General features: G+C 39.3%; 2 protein-coding genes across 11 annotated transcripts in view; one reads left to right on the top strand and one right to left on the bottom strand.

Moving 5' to 3' along the window:
- Positions 1–11,803, bottom strand: part of LOC106173429 (leucine-rich repeats and immunoglobulin-like domains protein 1) — a 50,116-nt gene extending 38,313 nt beyond the window's left edge. The window contains exons 1-2 of one of the 2 annotated variants that reach the window (XM_086995178.1): positions 11,676–11,803; positions 8,745–8,820 (exon numbers count right to left, since the gene is read on the bottom strand). The gene's annotated coding sequence lies outside the window, so the exon portion shown is untranslated. Of the gene's footprint in view, positions 1–607; positions 818–8,744; positions 8,821–11,675 lie in introns of those variants that run through there. The other variant, XM_086995180.1, reaches the window with a different exon arrangement.
- A 2,612-nt stretch (positions 11,804–14,415) lies between these two features.
- The window catches only part of LOC106173525 (agrin), a 142,924-nt gene continuing 138,943 nt past the window's right edge, over positions 14,416–18,396 (top strand). For 8 of the 9 annotated variants that reach the window (XM_086996378.1, XM_086996376.1, XM_086996369.1 and 5 more), the window contains exon 1: positions 14,416–15,153. In XM_086996378.1, coding sequence (XP_086852504.1) covers positions 14,715–15,153 — 439 coding nt within the window. In that variant the 5' untranslated portion in view covers positions 14,416–14,714. The remainder of the gene's footprint in view (positions 15,154–18,396) is intronic. The other variant, XM_086996374.1, reaches the window with a different exon arrangement.

Genomic DNA, 18,396 nt, shown 5'->3' with positions numbered 1-18,396 from the left:
ATCTCTGGGAAAGCATCCTAAGTACTTCCCGCTTTTACTCACTTGTAGCTAGTTGTAAATCATTACCCTCTACAAGGACCACAGATTGAATTTTCACTAGATATTCACAGATATGTCTCTAGTTAAATGTATGGTTAATCTCTGTACTGTCAGCAAAATATCCACAGAATAATAACTGTGGCCCTAGTAGAGGGTAATAAATCACCAACCTTACAATACATGTAACGAACGAATAATAACAATAATATTGTGACGAAGTTGTTGTCTTTAACTTATGTTGTACATAACGCCGTCACGCGTGGTAGTAAATGCAACGCCCTTATAGGGATTCTGTCATGTTAATTATTAACTACTTTCCAATTAGTTCCCGCCCCCTCTTCTTTTAATTTTTATCTCAGCCCAAAAAAGCTAAAGAACCTCCAAAGAAACTCCTCCCGTTTTCATTTCGTAGATGGTAGCTGGTCTGAGAGGCCATAGAACTGTGTACCACACTGGAAAGAGCCTTGCTCAACACCAACCACGTCTCACCGGCCAGTTTAGAAAAAAATAACATCCCTATTGTTCATATACTCGTTTAAACCAATCAGTGAAAAAGTATTCGTCTCACCTGTAGAATTGCTTTCAGTTTTCCCCAGATCCCTCTTGTTTTTCACCTCTCGTTGTTTACAAATCACAGTCCATGTACGCAAATTCAAAATAAATGAAATTGTCCTGAGAAGCAAATAACCTACACCAAAATGTGACCACAAACAAGTGTGAAGAGTCAGAACAATGAATAAAGCGTCCTACTGACAGCACAGCTAGCTCACACTGACTAGGAGTTGCGTCATCTAACTTTAATACTTCCACGAGGGTCGATTCTTCATATGTATTCGCTATTGATACGTGTGCAAAGGTGTGGTGGTTCTATCTCCTTTGATAGCGCCGTCAAAAGTTATCTGATGTCATATTACTGTTATGAACCTTCATAAAAAAAAAAAAAAAGAACTTTTCCACGCTCGAGACTTTCCAGTTAAACTGAAGCAGGAATTCATTAATTAGCCTCGAGAGGACGTTGGTCATTAAATACAGACTCGAAGAATAAGGAAAACGCACCACCAAACTGTTCGCTTCAACAACAGGCGTGAAAATGTACAGAGTAATTAACCTGCGGCGCGAATGGCTTGGGAATGGGGTGCTTCAAGGATCAAATAAAGAGTTAAAAGTGAATATGCTACCAAACAATCACAATGAGTAAGACTATTTACTTACTAAAAAATTGCCTCTTCATATCGACCAATCGGTAACAGCAAAGAAGAGTTGGAGCTGAACGCTGGGGGCCTGAGCAGAAGACGCGTTAAGCGGAACGAGGTGACAGGTGGTTCTCATACCCTCTACCTGGGCCACAGATCGATTTTTTCACTAGATATTAAGAGATATGTCTCTGGTTAAATAGATGGCTTATCTCTGTACTCGCCTCAGCAAAAATGTCCACAGAATAATAACTGCGACCCTGGTAGAGGGTATGGTTCTTACGCCATGGTTAGAAGTTTGGATCAACATTTACTCAATTATTCTCGACCTTCGACTTAGACTTGTGATTTGCCCGGATCTTTGATTATTAATATTTGATTATGACTGAACCAAAAACGAGTCATTTCCTGGATCTATGAAGTGTTTGTTTAACACTAATGTCAGATACATTTTTCTATTATTGACAATGTGCAATTGTAGTAGCTCGGTCCATTTAACTTGTAATCAAAGCGATGCGTGCCTATCTGTAGACACTTCGAAACGTTTTTTTTTTTCGCGTGATCTGCTTAGCAGATACGCATATACAAAGGCGAGACACTTTGGTGAGAACGATACGTTCTTGCTGTGCATTTGAGTGCATAATCTGTCTTTGTACTCTGCTCTGACAGCACAGCTAGCTTACCACTGGACTCTCGAGACTTTCCCGTTAAACTTAGGGACCGTTCACATGGAAAGTCTATTTTCTAAAAATCTATTTTCTATTCGCGGTATCTTGTGATCACGATCTGTGCCCTGAATATCCCGCGGAGTAATTACTGGCAGCGCAGGGAGTAACTGGCTCGCGCTGCAAGTAATTACGCCGCGGGGTATTCAGGGCACAGACCGTGATCACTGGATACCGCGAATAGAAAATGGATTTTTAGAAAATAGACTTTCCACGTGAACGGTCCCTTAACCAGGAGTACCTCAGTTGAGTGACACACGTAAATGAGGCAGCGGATCTTTTCAACCCCAACTGGTTGTTACATGATATTAAACGTTACCATGGCTAGCGCGTAAAGACTCTACCCTCTACCAGGGCGAGTGATAGATTTTTTATTGATATTCACAGATATGTCTCTAGCTAGATAGATGGTGATCGATTTAAAGCTCAACTCAACTGAGTTGAGCTCTCAACTCAACTGAGTTGAGCTCTGAATGACCATCTATCTAGCTAGAGACATATCTGTGAACTCAACTCAATTGAGTTCACTCGCCCTGGTAGAGGGTATAAAGACTCGGCCGTGCTGTATTTGACATCGACTCGTATTGTGCACGTGTGGTAGAAAGGTCACGCCCCTCAAAAACAGAAAAAATAAAAGATTTGGAATAGCCGCGGCGGTGCGTAAAGTGATTCGTAAACCAAATTTGTCACACGAGAAATATTTCAACCGAGAGATTTTCAAGTACTGTACTAGGTTTTAAAATGTTTTACCCCGGCTTTCAAAGTACATGTAGGTCGTGAATGGTGAATGATCAGATCGGTGTGCAAAATCAGTGTTCGAATTAACTAAATAATGTTGTAAGGCAGCCAAGATGACAAGTAATCGAGGCAACTTTTCTTGTGACGAGGGCCAATAATATTCAAAGTATATTTGTTTTCACCAGGTATGGAAGCGTGTAAGGGTCACAACACCAACACCAAAAACAAAACTCACAACACCAACACCAAAAACAAACTTCACAACACCAACACCAAAAACAAAACTCACAACACCAAACAAAGAGCGCTTTAAACAAACCTGAGTATCATGTATACCGTATCATGTCTGCATTAGATAACCACTCTACTTGACCCACTTCAGTGGCCATTAAAGAACAATCAATTGTCAAGTTTAAGGGCGGTGATAGTAAAAGGACCAAAGTCATAGAAACAAAGCCCTGGGCTTATAAGTTTTTATAAAAAATTAAAATAAACTTCCCAAAAGGCCAATTAAAGACGGGGATTAAGTACAGTGTCCAACGGATGACGCTCTGGCGCCAATTTGAGGGGAAAAATGCCGTTTTCGGTATTGGGATTTTCTCTATAACCAAGACAGCTATTCAAGTGATTCAAAAGGCCTCATAAAGCTGGGTGAAAGCACTTCAGCGCGGTACCAGGGAATTGTCTTAAACTATTTACTTTTGATTTTATCATCTTTTACGTTAAATTACCCCATATTTCAATGGCTTATTCACTTCAAAAGGCGATATCTTTCAAACAAACAATTTTCTCTTAAACCCCTGATATCATGCTGTAGTCCACATTCCTAACAACAATAGGTGCAACTTTTGTAACGATCGGTTGCTCAGATAGTGAGATATACTTGGCAGCGATTCACTTATCTCGTCAATATAGAAAGCTGTTAAAACAGCCAAAAACGTTCACAGGTTGGTTAACAGGGCTTATTAGTAAAATGCTTAGCTGGCAAATTTACCTGTTATCGGTTATACGATCAGCTGGAACCATTGCTTATTGTCATCTAAAAATATTTTGTTTGGGTGCTTTGAAGGGGCAGAAAATCGTGCTTTTGTTACATTTTCCGACCACTCGTTAGGCGTGTAAGCGTGCCGCCATTTTGATTGACAGCTCTGGAGAGGGCCCTAGCCTTGTGATGCCCAGTAGGGTGTCAAGGATATGTAGAAGGAAGCGCTAACAAAGGCGATTACGTTTAACCGCAATTTAGAGGTGTGAAGTTGCATTTGAACGTTTCAATGGCTCTTCCTCGGCAATCGAGTAATTTTACCTGAGAGATTCCTTCTTTGTTATCGGCAAAGTGATCAGATAAAACTGTGTCGAGAGCAAGTGTCCGTCACTTGTGTTGATACGAGTTTTTTGACGGGTAACGCTGCATGATTATTTTGCACGGCACTTGGTAGTCGTCAGATCAACGGAAAAATCCAGTGATTACTTCAGAGCGGTCTCGCTCAAAATGCCAGCTAAGATAAAGGGGAGACGCTCAGCTGCACAAGATTCAGCGGTAAAAGTGGCTGAGAGAAGGCTTTTGAATAAATATTTTATTTTTACACACATGACACTTAGACCCTATTTGCTTTTTACCTGCTACCCTTGACTATTCTCGGGGTCTTTTTGTGATTTTCATTTTTGGACACTTGAACTCTTTCTTCCCGCTTGATCAGTGATTTTGAAATTGTTTTTCTCCAAATATCGCAAAATGCAAAGCCGCTAACATGCGTTTTTATTTTTATTGTTTTAATCATGCTGTCAACCTTTGCTTGGATTTCTCTTGTTTGGCCATTCAAATCACAATTTTTCGCGTGTCTCTCAAGCTCCATAATATCATATCTTGGAGAATAAAATTTTATTTTGTCAACATTAGATTTACCTTTTGCAAACGGCGACCAACAATCATTTCCGGTTTCGTAACGTGTCGCAGATACGCTCGACGATATATATCGCAAAAATTAAAGGCTAGGCTAAAAGTATCCTTTTTTAGCTTTTTTTATTTATGTTTTTATCGATTTTTCTTTCATTTGTCAATTAATTTAGACGTTTCGATTAACTCTTTCACCCATTTATTAGGTATACAGAAATCAGTCATCCGACTGAACAAATAGGGCCGGTTTTCCCCAACCGCCACGCATAGGCCTTACTCTTAAAATTTTCCTTCTTTCCTCTGGAAAGGGACTTTTAACACAAACTTTTCTCTTCCCCATAGTGTACTAGCTAGACTTCTTCGCTGCTAAGCTGATGTAAGACTTATGACCTATTACCGCACACGTAATCGGCTTATAACTCATTAACTGTGCTCCGACCCCCTCATGGCAACGGCCCTTAGTAACAGAGGCGTGGCTTAGTTGTCAGCCTGACTGGGGCGCGTGCCGGTTGAAAAACTCATCAAAAGACGCATTTTGCGATGCAAATTCATAAAAATTATTACATCCAACATTAGATACTTTTTTGATTAATATAAACACACAAAAAACTCAAAAACACGATTTTAAGCGTATTTAACCCTATCACCGACCTTAAGGCCCTTTGATTGAACAACCATATTTTCTCTCATATTTTAGTTTAGAGTTAAAAACTAAAATAGGATAGAAAATATGGTTACTTCTATCTATCTCCTTGTTCGAAGGCTTTATTACACGTTTCCTTTCCCGACTGCAAATGCGGGAAAACGCTTCTTTTTGTAACAAAATAAGGGTGACAGGTGATTAATTTCTCACGTCATGGGTAGAAGCTTGGATCAACATTTATTTAATTATTAAAAACATTGATTCTCGACCTCCGACTTATACTCATGATTTGCCCGGTTCTTTGGTTATTAATTATTTAATTATGATTAAACCAAAACTGATAATTTCCTGGATCTATGAAGTGAAACGCTAATGTCACGTACAGAGACAAAAGCAATCACATTTCTCTACTTTTGGCAATGTGCTATTGTAGTAGCTCGGTCCATTTAACTTATTACACTGTATCTAAGCGACGCATGTCTATCTGTACACACTACGGAACGCTTTTTTTCCCGCGTGATCTGCTTAGCAGGTAAGCATATTTATATATACAAAGGCTAGACACCTTGGTGAGAACAGGGAATTATATTGGATATAATTCCCTGGTGAGAACGACACGTTCTTGCTGTGCATTTAATTTGAGTGTATAATCTGTCTTTGTATTCTGCTCAAGCAGACGCACACTCCCAAACGCAAGGCTACGGAAGCGAGTAAAGGTCACAACTCCACACGAAAGTCAAAACACCAAACGAACTGGCAACACCACACACGAAACTGAACACAGCACTGATCACATATTTTCCATCCTCTAATACCACTTCAAGATTCCATTCCCAGAGATTAGATCGATCCAACTAGATCGACCTAACTCCCTGGGGGTTCACGCTAAATAGCTGTCAGCGGGCACGAAAGTCAATTACCCCCTTACGGCTTGTAGTAGGCGGGACGGGCATTTAAGCCGGATTGTCTGACAGTAATCTAGTGAGACTCCCCACGGGGATAGATTGATCTAAAATCTATGGGAATGCGCCCTAAGGCTGACACGTCACTCTTGTCGTCCCCTTACACATTTATAAATCTATCCAAGGGAATTACGGCACACCGGACAAAAAATAAAACTCAAGCATGTCACATGGACAAAATATATAGCTGTATCGAACCCTAGCTCTTGTCGCGAGTCTTGCAAAAATAAAACCTATATAGTCCAGTATGGCATGATATGTGTTGCAATATTTAATAAATATCTCTATATTTTCTTGCAAATGGAAATCAAAGTCTACTGTATGTTCTTCGAGTGAGTATCTGCCATCTTAAATTATAACCATTTACTTTTTGATTAGCACGTGGAGTGTCAAGATATCACTTTTTGCATAACGTGATAGGGTGTGTGTATGAGGGGGGGGGGGGTATTTGGTCACTGTCTTTTACTGACACCTCTCTGAAATTACACCAGGTGTGCCACTTACAGAATGGCTATTAAATAATACTTCGCAAGCATGTATGGGCTGGTCTTTTCAATAGGTATTTTCATAGGTTTGAAAAATGTACCAGCTAATAAACCTGCATCCCGAGTGGCACGGGAATGGAGCTGTTGCCTTTAACTTCTGTTGTTATGCGAGGTAGTAAATACAACACCGTTATATTCATTCACGTTATTAATTCACTTCTTTTTAGTTAGATTCCGCGCCCCTTCTTTCCATTTCTATCGCTGTATTCCCAGAGCTTTTAGGTCGATCTATCCCCGCGGGGAGTCTCACTAGATTACTGTCAGATAATCCGGCTTAAATGTCTGTCCCGCCTACTACAAGCTGTAAAGGGGGTAATTAACTTTCGTGTCCGCCAGGCTGACAGCTATTTAGCGTGAACCCCCAGGGAGTTAGGTCGATCTAAAGTAGATCGATCTAATCTCTGGAAAAGGGGTCTATATCTATCCCATGCAATCTGTAGCGGCCTTCTACCAGTTAACATTACATTCCTTTGCTTAAGTACTATAAGGATATGTCAATAAATTCAGTTTATCTACAAAATACTATCCGCTCTTACTCACTTATAGCTATAAATCACCAACATTACAATACACATGAATAATAATAATAATAATATTGTTGTAATAAAGTTGTCTTTAACTTATGTTTTAACGCTTGCTAGTTAATGCATCGACCTTATATTCAATCATATTAATTATTAACTACTTTCCAATTAGTTTCCGCCCCCTCTTCTTTTATTATTTTCTTTACCTCAAAGAATTTTAAGTGACCTCCTCCCCGTTTTCATTACGTAGAGGGCAGGTGGTCCGAGCGGTCATAGAACTGTGTACCACACTGGAGAGAGCCTTGCTCATCACCAACCACGCCTCACCGGCTAATTTAGAAAAATATTACATCCATATTGTTCATGTATTCGTTTATACCATTCAGTGAAAAATGATTCGCCTCACCTGTAGAATTGCTTCAGTTTTCCCCGGATCCCTCTTCTGTTATTCACCGTTCGTTGTTTACAAATACAGTCCACGTACGAAAATTCAAAATAAACGAAATTGTCCTAAGAATCAAATAACTAACACCAAAGTGTCCACAAACAAGTGTAAAAAAGCCAGATAAATGAATCAAGGGCCCTACTGAGAGCACAGCTTTTCCGTTAAACTATAAATGAGTCCTTAATATCTGAATGGAGCGAGAAGCTCCAGAACTGATTGTTACTATAGCAATGAATAATGATGGAAGCCTACGCATGCGTGTTTTAGACGCCCCTTTACATGCGAAAACGACAATGCCTATATGCCGAGTTTGTCTTTTACTACAGAGCTTTGAGAGCCGTAAATGACATGGCTGTGTCTCTTTCGCCACTTACTGAACTCCATAGATGCGAGATTGACACGACCCATGTCGCGAAATAAAACTCAAGCGTGCTAATGAACTACGAGGATATGTAATCAATTATCTACAAAATACTCCCCGATCTTACTCACTTATAGCTGTAAATCATTACCCTCTACAAGGACCACAGATTGAATTTTCACTAGATATTCACAGATATGTCTCTAGTTAAATGTATGGTTAATCTCTGTACTGTCAGCAAAATATCCACAGAATAATAACTGTGGCCCTAGTAGAGGGTAATAAATCACCAACCTTACAATACATGTAACGATTAATAACAATAATATTGTGACGAAGTTGTTGTCTTTAACTTATGTTGTACATAACGCCGTCACGCGTGGTAGTAAATGCAACGCCCTTATATTCTGTCATGTTAATTATTAACTACTTTCCAATTAGTTCCTGCCCCCTCTTCTTTTAATTTTTATCTCTGCCCAAAAAAGCTAAAGAACCTCCAAAGAAACTCCTCCCGTTTTCATTACGTAGAGGGCAGGTGGTCTGAGAGGCCATAGAACTGTGTACCACACTGGAAAGAGCCTTGCTCATCACCAACCATGCCTCAGAAAAAAATTATTACATCCATATTGTTCATATATTCGTTTATACCAATCAATGAAAAAGTAGTCGCCTCACCTGTAGAACTGTTAACGTTTTTCCACGGATTCCTCCTTTGTTTTTCACTGCTGGTTGCTTACAAATCACAGTCCACCTACGAAAATTCAAATAAAAGAAGAAATTGTCCTAAGAAGCAAAAAGTGTCCACAAACAAATGTGAAGAGCCAGAGAAATGAATTAAGCGTCCTACTGACAGCACAGCTAGCTTACATCAAGGAGTTATAACTCCTTGCTCACACTGACTAGTAGTTGGGTCATCTAATTATATATACTTCCACGAGGGACGATCCTTCTTATGTTATTCTTTTTATGTTTTGTTACAGGTGCCAAAAGTCTAAATGTTGCCTTCTTTTTTCTTTGAGAGCGCCTTCAAAAGTTATCTGATGTCATATTACTGTTATCAACCTTCATAAAAAGAGTTTTTCCACTGGCGAGACTTTCCTGTTAAACTTAAAGAATTCATTTATGTAGCCTCGAGAGAACGTTATTTATTAAATACAGGCTAGAAATCTAAGGTTACGGAACTTTCCATAAGGTGTCCGCTTCAGCAACTTTCCATAATGTAATAGAAGGGAGTGCTGGTATCTTCATAGCTAAACCAGGTTGAAAAACTAGAAAACAAATAAAGCTGCGGAATGGGGTTGTCCACGGCGCACGTCTTATCAAAGCCAAAGCTGTTGCCTTTATCTTTTGTTGATAGTAAATACAACACCGTAAAATACTTTCACGTCATTTATTGATTTCTTTCCTGTTTACATTACAGTCCTTTGCTTTGCGAAAAAAATGAGAAAATGTCGATTCAGTTTCATTTAGTATTGTTAAAAGCTAGGAGATACGAAACCACTCTTTATTCACTCATGGCTGTCGATTATTACCCTTTTGATGGTCATTTGCTTTTTTTGGGATGTGAAAACTGTGCCTATAATATTTGACACCTTGGTTAAGGGAAGTCAGTGATAGATACAATACGAGTCGCCGAGCTGTACCTGAAATATAACGAGTGTATTGTCGAGCCGCATGTGGGGCCGGGCAAGAAGTTGTAACCTTTTGGGCCGGGCGAGGTAGAAGAAATGTTGAAGCCGAGAACACTTAGACTAACTGATAATATTTTGGCACAAGCCCCTTGGAACAAAGAAAAAACTTCGGAGAAGAAGGCAAGGAATATAGGCAAAGGGCAATGATAAGATGCACCTTTACTGCGTTACTGCAATGTAAGGTGAATGGGATGTCTGCTTAGTTATAACTCCTTGGTTTATGTAATAGAAATATATTAAAGAAAATAAAAGAACTGATAACCCAACAGCTTACTTGAGATCGAGGGGATATTATATTTGACCAGTGATCGCCCGTGCTGGGCAAGATAAGGCTTAACCCAAAATGTTATTATAAATCCTTTTTCTAATAGCCCATAGTATGACACGGAACGTCGGGGAGGGGGGGGGGGCGGGGGGGGGCAGGATTGGTCATCTAAACGGTCTCCCCTGAGGTATCTCTGTGAGAGGCCCCTCAATAAAAAATCGGGCGGGGTCCTGTCAACCACACACACATTGAGGTAATGTATCTTGTTTTGCACGTTTCTTAAATGGACCATTGGTTATACTTAGGGTGTATTCCCAGAGATTTAGATCGATCCAGGGATTAAGATTTAGATCGACCTAACTCCCTAGGGGTTCAAGCTAAATAGCAGTCAGCCGAGCGCGCACCATAGTTAATTACCCTCTTACAGCTTTCAGTAGGCGGGACAGACGCTTAAGCCGGCTAAGCTAACAGTAATCTAGTGAGACTCCCCACAGGGATAGATCGATCTAAAATCTATGGAAATGGGGTCTTAGACACTAGTTAACGGTCAATTGAACAGTGTATCTTAACTAGAGTAATTTATCGTGGCCGCCTCTCTACCGGGACTCACAGATAGATTTTTAACCTAAAATTCAAAGATACGCACCTGGATTTTTCTTGCCAATTTTTCTTTTCTCCAGCACTTATTTTGCTTGGAATTAATTTTTCACCACTCAGCTGGCCCCAGGAAAAGAGTAAGCCGTAAAGTTGTATGAGTAAAATATCGCAAGGGCAGTGACGTACTTGCGGCTTGACAATACACACGTAATATTTAGTCGTATCATGTATCGTATCTATCATACAGATCATGATACTTTCTATACGTTCTTTTTGTATTCATATCAAATGCAGAGTGGGGGACATTATCTTACGCTGAAATACTGTTGGTATGCTTGGTTACTAATGGGAAATATAATAATGCGGGTGTCTTATATGGGATATGCGTGAAAAAAATCGTGTTTACACGGACTTAAGTCACCCTAGGCTTCAGAGATAACTTGACACTAACCTCTTCACTATGGCCTATCGATCTTCATCGAGACACGATGAAGATAAGCTATTGTGAAGAGGTGTCAAGTTATCTCTGAAGCTCAGGGTGACTTAAGTGAGAATCATATAAAACACATATAAAGACCTCTTATGTGTGCAAGCATTAGTGGTGAATTTTAACTTGTGTAATTGCTAACATGCACAAAGTTTCGATTCCAAACTCAGGCTACATATTTTAAAAAATCGGGACCAGATCACCCAGAGACGCATCTCCCTTAAAATACTCAGACACCCGGTTTGTTTTAAGTCCCCGTAGCGGCAGATCAGAACTCTGCTGCCTGGCTAGTCTGTACCCTCTACCAGGGTGGCAGATATATTATAGGTAAAATTTCAAAAAGCCATATCAAAAAGACATATCTGTAAATATCTTGTGAAAAAAAAATCAATTTGTCGCCCAGGTAGAGGGTAGGTGGTCTAAGAGGCCATAGAACTGTGTACCACACTGGAAAAAGCCTTGCTCATCACCAACCACGCCTCACCGGCCATTTTAGAAAAAAAAAATATTACATCCATATTGATTATTTATATATTCGTTTATGGGTGAAAAAGTATTCGCCTCACCTGTAGAATTGTTAAAGTTTCGCCGGATCTCCTACTTCGTTATTCACCGCTCGTTGTTTATAAATGACAGTCCACGTACACAAATTCCACAGAAAGATATTGTCCTAAATTTCCGATGGTCAATGTTGTGATAGAACTTTCAAGAAGTATAATTCGCATGCCCACCTGGATTAATATTTAACGGCCTCTGATTGGCTCGCGTTAAGTCAATGCATTGTCGAAGCCAAAAGCTGTGTGAGTCACCATGCCGGCTTTGAAAGTGCGTACATGGATCCAACACCCCGTATCTCGAAAGAGAAAAAAAACAATTCAATAAGCGAAGCTTGGACTGACACAATTACTGACACATGACTGATCACAATAATAGACATTGAGGAAGGTCACGGTGCGACCGAATGCTTTGTTTCTGCAGACAGTCTGCTTTTTCATTTTGTGTGGAAAATGACACTTTTAAATTTATGATTATTATCAATAGACCACGCAGATGAATTATATTCGTAAGAAAATTTAAAATGATGTATGAAATGTTTAATTTTGAAATTTTTGTGCATAATAAAAGATGACTTTAGCATTCATCACGTGGATATTTTCCGCAAGTTTTTCTATAAGAGGTACCGAGTGATTCACTCTATTATAAGCTTCCATGTTTTTGTTATATGTTTTGTAATGTGCTATTATGACTAGCAACCCAAACATGCCGCCACGTGTAATTACATGAAAGACACATTAAAATGGCTTATTATGCATACGCAGAGGCCACTGCGACTAGTTTGTATCGCCGCAAATATTATTTATTTATTAACGTGACATATGATATGAGTAGGGCCTACATCACCCGGCCTCATGGGCCTACAAGTCACCGTTCTTTGTACATATATCAGATAGCAATTAATAACCTCAAAACTAATGGTGATTTCGTTATTAGCGCACGGTCGCGATTTGCGAAGCTTTCGAGATATGGGATAGCGAGGAATCGCCATGCTTGCGCCCGCTCGCCTTAAGCGAAGCTTTCGAGATACGGGGCCCAGAACTCTACCTCGCGGTATACAAGCGTTTGGGTTGAAAATGCTAGGGCTTATTCTCCAGCTCATATCTCGGTCTGAATAAATAATTCAGAAAAATCATAATGTTAAATTAAAACTACAGCTCTTACGTGATTTCAGCTTACTATAGTTCGCGCGAAAAACGCGAGTCTTGCGGCGATATCATAGCATATACAATTTTATTTTATTTTATTTTATTTTATTTTATTTTATTTTATTTTATTTATTTATTTATTTATTTATTTTTACACATGTACTGAACTTTTATACCACCAGGTGAAAGATTACGCCAGTCTTTAATGTACGCAAAGCATTTTTGTATATGATTCCAGTATTCGGCCAAATGTTATCGTCGGTGTCGCTCTGTCCAAGAATCGTCTCTTTCAAAACTAAGTTATTTGAGAAGAAACAGGGAAATAAACATGGAAAACAAGTGCAGAGACAGACCAAGATTGTAAGTTGGGGTTTTGCTTTTTTTCTCTTTTTAGGAAAATAGATTTTGCGTGTAAATCACGTATTAAATGGCCCCCAAATAGGTAAATGTGCAGTTCATGCGTCCCCAGTTAAAAAGCTCTCAATATTTTACTGAGCATCGTTCACACAACAGGGTTTTAAAACGCTCTCAATATTTCCCTTCACTGAGTGTTGAACGATGTTCAGTGAAATATTGAAAGCGTTTTACTAGGCTTAAGCGCAGTCAGTAGCACCTCATTCGTGACCATTGCTCAATGCCGACAAAGTGCTAGTAGCATGAAAAATATAATAATAAAATGTAAAAAAAATCCACAAGTGCGTGAGTGAAGAATGCAGAGGATAACAGTAGCAACTTTTCCATATTTGTATTTTACAGTATGTTAGCTAGTATACATTGTATATATCTGTAAAACAGTCCCCGATTACGTCTTATATTTATAGAGTAAAGAGAGACAAAAGTGTTCTTATTTTGTTCTTCACATCCAACCCCACCCCCGTATCCAAATCTTGTATCCACCAGTGAAATAGCATGCGTGTTATATTTACCATATTTATGTGCCATTTGTTAAAATAACGTCACTATCAATGTCCCTACTAAGGAGGTTTTCTTTGAATGCGATAGTTGAAAAAAGACCAAAGACGATCACAACTAACACAATTTAGATTTTAACTAGCCCGACAAGGCCAATTGTCGAAATCAACATTCAGAAAACTTTTTTTTGACACTTGGTGCAGTGACTTATTATTTACGTAAAGAGAAACCACATTTTGATGAAACTCATATAGTCATAATAGAAAATATAACAAACAAACGAAGGTCAAACGAAAAGAAGAAAAATACACTGAAGCAACTTTTTATAGCTTTCGGAAAGATGAACTTTTCATGGGGGAGTAAATAACTGCATATTATCATGCATCTAACATTATTGTGAAACTAATTGCTTTTCTAATTATCTCATTTATCACCTATAAATGTCAGAATTTCGTTGAATATTTGTGGAGTGTAATGATTACTGACATAAAGGAAGGTAAAGCCATGAAAGTAACAACCTACTACTGAATGCCAATACATAACATTTCTCTTCGTCCGTGTGCAGCTATCTAAACAAAAACAGGAGAAGACCTGTAAATAATTTTCTATGTCAACTCAAACCACCTGCATTACAAAACTTTCAGCCAATCGTTATCTAGAATTTCCGCATGTTTCCGGCAACCCTCGACGACTTCCGGAAACGCACTAAAATCAGCTGTGCCGCAACCGGCGAGTGAATGAGAAGAGAGGGAGAGACCTCTGCATTTCAAGAGGAAAACCAGGCTATATATCACTGTGGATCACATATCTGACGCTGTAGACGCTGTGATCAAGGCTAGAAGAAAAGTCAGAGAGATTCGGTGTTAAACTGTGGAGCTTATTTGAGTCAATATTCGCGGGGAATTCCTCGTGCAACCACCTGTGCGAGACCTCCTCGCGAAGGATTCCAGCGGGTAACAACAAATTAGTCGCACTGCATACAGCATCACGATGCGGTTGGAACTATTATCGTTGTTTTGTTTATCATTTCTGATAGTAAGTCCACTTTCGGTTGTACAGTCCAAACGTTGTAAAGACTTAGGTAAAAGTCTAGAAGAGAGAGAAGAGGAGGCGAACGTTGTCATGACGGGCACGGTGCGAGAACTCTTCCCTCATTCCGACAACCCTGAAATGTACATGGGGGAGGTGGAAATCAAGCGAGTGATGAAGGGACAAAACATGATCAAAACATTCCCCGCCGCCGATCGAAAGCACGAGATGGTAATGGTAGATGGCATTGGGGATCCGGACCTTTGCGAGAGCATGGTTCACAAATATGACACTCGGATATTTCTGCTGTCAGAGAACGGGCATGGAAAGCTGAAGCTGAACTCCAGCGTCATGCGGATTACTTTGAATAACATCGACCATGCTGACGCGGTTGTCAAAGGTAGGTGAAGGGATGAGAGTGTGATTATAATGGAGATTGAAAAGTAGACCTAGGTGCCAAATGGATTGCTTGTGTGGATGGTGTTTTGTGTGTGTGTGTGTGTGTGTGTGGGGGGGGGGGGTTGACAGGGGATAGATTATCATAACCACTACAGATAATATACAGTGTACAGTGGTGGAGCAACTTGAAAACACATTGCTGATGCGTCAACTTTTTTTTCTTGTGAAATTATATTCCTTTTGTTATATATTTTCCTTTAAAAGATAAATTCCCACTTGTTCCCACTCACCAGCCACCCAATACCAATTAAAGTCAAATAAAAGAAAAAAATTGCTTTGCAAATATTAACCCTTCTCCCACCATGTGCAATGTCATTAATATTGCTAAATATATACTCATCAATTGTTTATTAGAGGCAATTTTCTTTAGCTAGTGGGAAAAATTAAAAATGACATAGTGAGTCTGGCATTTGTGTAATATATTGCACATACAGCTACTAGTATATCATACATATGATCTGTTGTTTATGTATTGTGATGAAGTAGCGAGTTATATATGGGTTGTCGTGGAACTGCATGGTTTGTGAACATGACGGAATGCCAGCTAGGTATATCGACACAATGTGCCCGACATTAACAATTTACCTGTGTACCACACATTGGCACACATCTTTAACAGTTAATCAGATCTGAAAGACATTAACAGGACCTTAAAAGCTGCAGCCTGTTCCTGTAAGGGCCTTTTATTTCAGCATCAGTGCCCAAGTCCAATAGGCCTGTATAAACAGGCAAATGAAATCACAACCCCTTGTCAGTGTACTTAAATACATGTACCACTGTTATACTGTTTATTTCAATACACAGCCACCACATTCTATAAGAATGAACAGGAAACTTTTTTCTTTAATGTTACTGAATGGGAACTGCTACAATGTACTGCCACCCAGGAGTTGGGTTCTCTTGATGATGGATAACGAGAATTGTGAATAGTGGAGGGAGGGTAAAAGAAGGGCAGGGGGAGGGAGGGAGATGTTATCAGGGCTGTATACAAGCAGTGCCTGTGTAGAGCTGGTATAATACACTTTGTGCTACATTGACTATATTGTAACTGTGTGTTGACTGCCTATAGTAGCAGACAGTGAATTTATAAAGAGAGCCAGGACAGCAAATTTAAAAAGAATTTTTCCGCAAACAACTGACAAGTTAAATGTTACAACGCATCAGTATTGTTGTGTAACCAGAATGCAATTGTCATCAAGAAGAACAAATTTTACATTGTGCAGAATAGTTTCAGCTCTGCCAGGTTATAAGTTACATACTTGCCTAAAGCCGTTGTCCTGAAATGAATGTTAAAGAACAATTACAAAGAATGTGCTGTTTTTATCTTTGACTTATGCAACCATGTTATCCTGTAGGTTAATATATACGGCATGAAGTTATGCATATATCAGAGTACAGCTCTTGCTGTGAATGCAGAAACAATAATAATCTTCCATCAAAGATTCTAGTTTCTTACGAACCACTGCACTATTTTTATGTTGATTTTATGACAATTATATGCATCTTCATTAGTCTTCAAATATAACTTGATACTTGGGTTGATCCGGGCTCTGTAACTCAAAAGCGTCGCAAATTGCGACCTAGCGCAAGTGTCTCTATTCCATAACTCGGCATTTATTCGCCCCACGTAATAGCATTGAGAAAAAGGTTATATCGCTGTCGCAATTCGCAATGCTTTCGAGTTACAGAACTCTGGTGGTCTTTGCACTGGGAATCAACTGCATATATACTCAGACATGACTCCTCATGTACAGTACCATTAAATTCCATTATTCTTATCTTCTTCCAGAATCATGTGCACCTGGTAAATGTAAACAGCAGTTAGAAAAAAAAGTTTATGGGCTAGAAAAAAAGGAAATATAGTAAAGATGGATGTACATTTCAAGATAAAGAATGACAATTTTTATTTGTGTCTGGTTTATACAGATAATGTATTGGGAGTTTGTTTAAGATCAATTTCTAGTGATGTTATTACAGCTTAACTAATTAGAACATGCTGTCTCAGCAGACTGTGATTACGTCTAATCATTGTTAAACTTATCTAGTTTTGTTGTTGTCCCATTGCCATAGAGGTAAGTCATTCTAGATGTGTCTTCCTCTGGTTGGAACTTACAGCCACATGATCTGCTCAGATGGTACTGCCTAAGTTATGCCATCATTGCCTGACTGGAAATACGACCTCTGATATGCATGTAAACATGTTGTCATTTAATGTAAACACACACCTGTGGGCTTGTTGAAAGGATGCAAAAAAAGAAAAAAAAATCAAGTGCTTGTGATATGCTCAGATCTGTGGAACATCAAGTCTTCTTTTGCATCCCCTTTTACTACAACAGCTACAGTAGATCTAATTCAGGAGGCAGCCACTTTAATTGCAATCAAGTGTCTGCTACTTTAACTTGCTGTATGAGTGGCTATAAAGCTATGCTTCTGATCCCTTCCTCCCTCTCCTCTCTCTTTTTTTTCTTTTGCTTCTTTCTCTCTTTCTCTCTCTCTCTCTCACACTCACGCATTTGCATTTTTTTTTTCGTTTGAGCCAGTTGAATTGATCCATTTTAAAAAGTGTAAATGGGCTTTAATGGACAAAATAGAGCACCCTTACATGGTCGCAAAAGTGAACCCACCTCAGGTAATACCAGGTGGGGGACTTGGTAATTTGTCATCACAAACATCAGACTGGGAATATTTCAGGCATTGTTAGCTGGAGGTTGACTTATTCATCTGCGATGACACTCAACAGGCAGATTTTAGGTTAGGACGAATGAAGGGGGGGGGGGGGGGGATATATTTGAAAGGCCTGAGTCTTTTGAATCAAAATTTGATATACCCTGGAAGGATCTTTGTCATTTTTCAAATTGCATTAAGGGAGCAAGGGGGGGGGGGGGGGGGGTTGACCTCTTTTTAGAAAAAGATCCCCTTTCTGAAATCGAAGGTTCAGGGTCTGGAAATGTAGGGTAGGTTTCACCCTGATGTTCATAGGTCACACCGGAACCTCACCTCGCTACTCAGGGTGTCTTAGACTCTGATTTGAATGTCGAATTGTTAGAATTTTATATGACACTGATACTTTAAGATTGTTATAGATCTGTAGTACTTATTTCTTAAAAAATATCTTGCATTTTCTGCTGTTGTTTGGAAGTTGAGGTTGTTTGAAAGTTAGATGCTCATTTGATTTGTTCAATGC

Source organism: Lingula anatina, chromosome 9 (assembly GCF_051362555.1).
Source record: "Lingula anatina isolate TDL-2025a chromosome 9, LinAna3.0, whole genome shotgun sequence".
NCBI lineage: Eukaryota > Metazoa > Brachiopoda > Lingulata > Lingulida > Lingulidae > Lingula > Lingula anatina.
The sequence above is the reverse complement of the archived record's forward strand: the minus strand, read 5'-3'. Positions and strand labels throughout refer to the sequence as shown.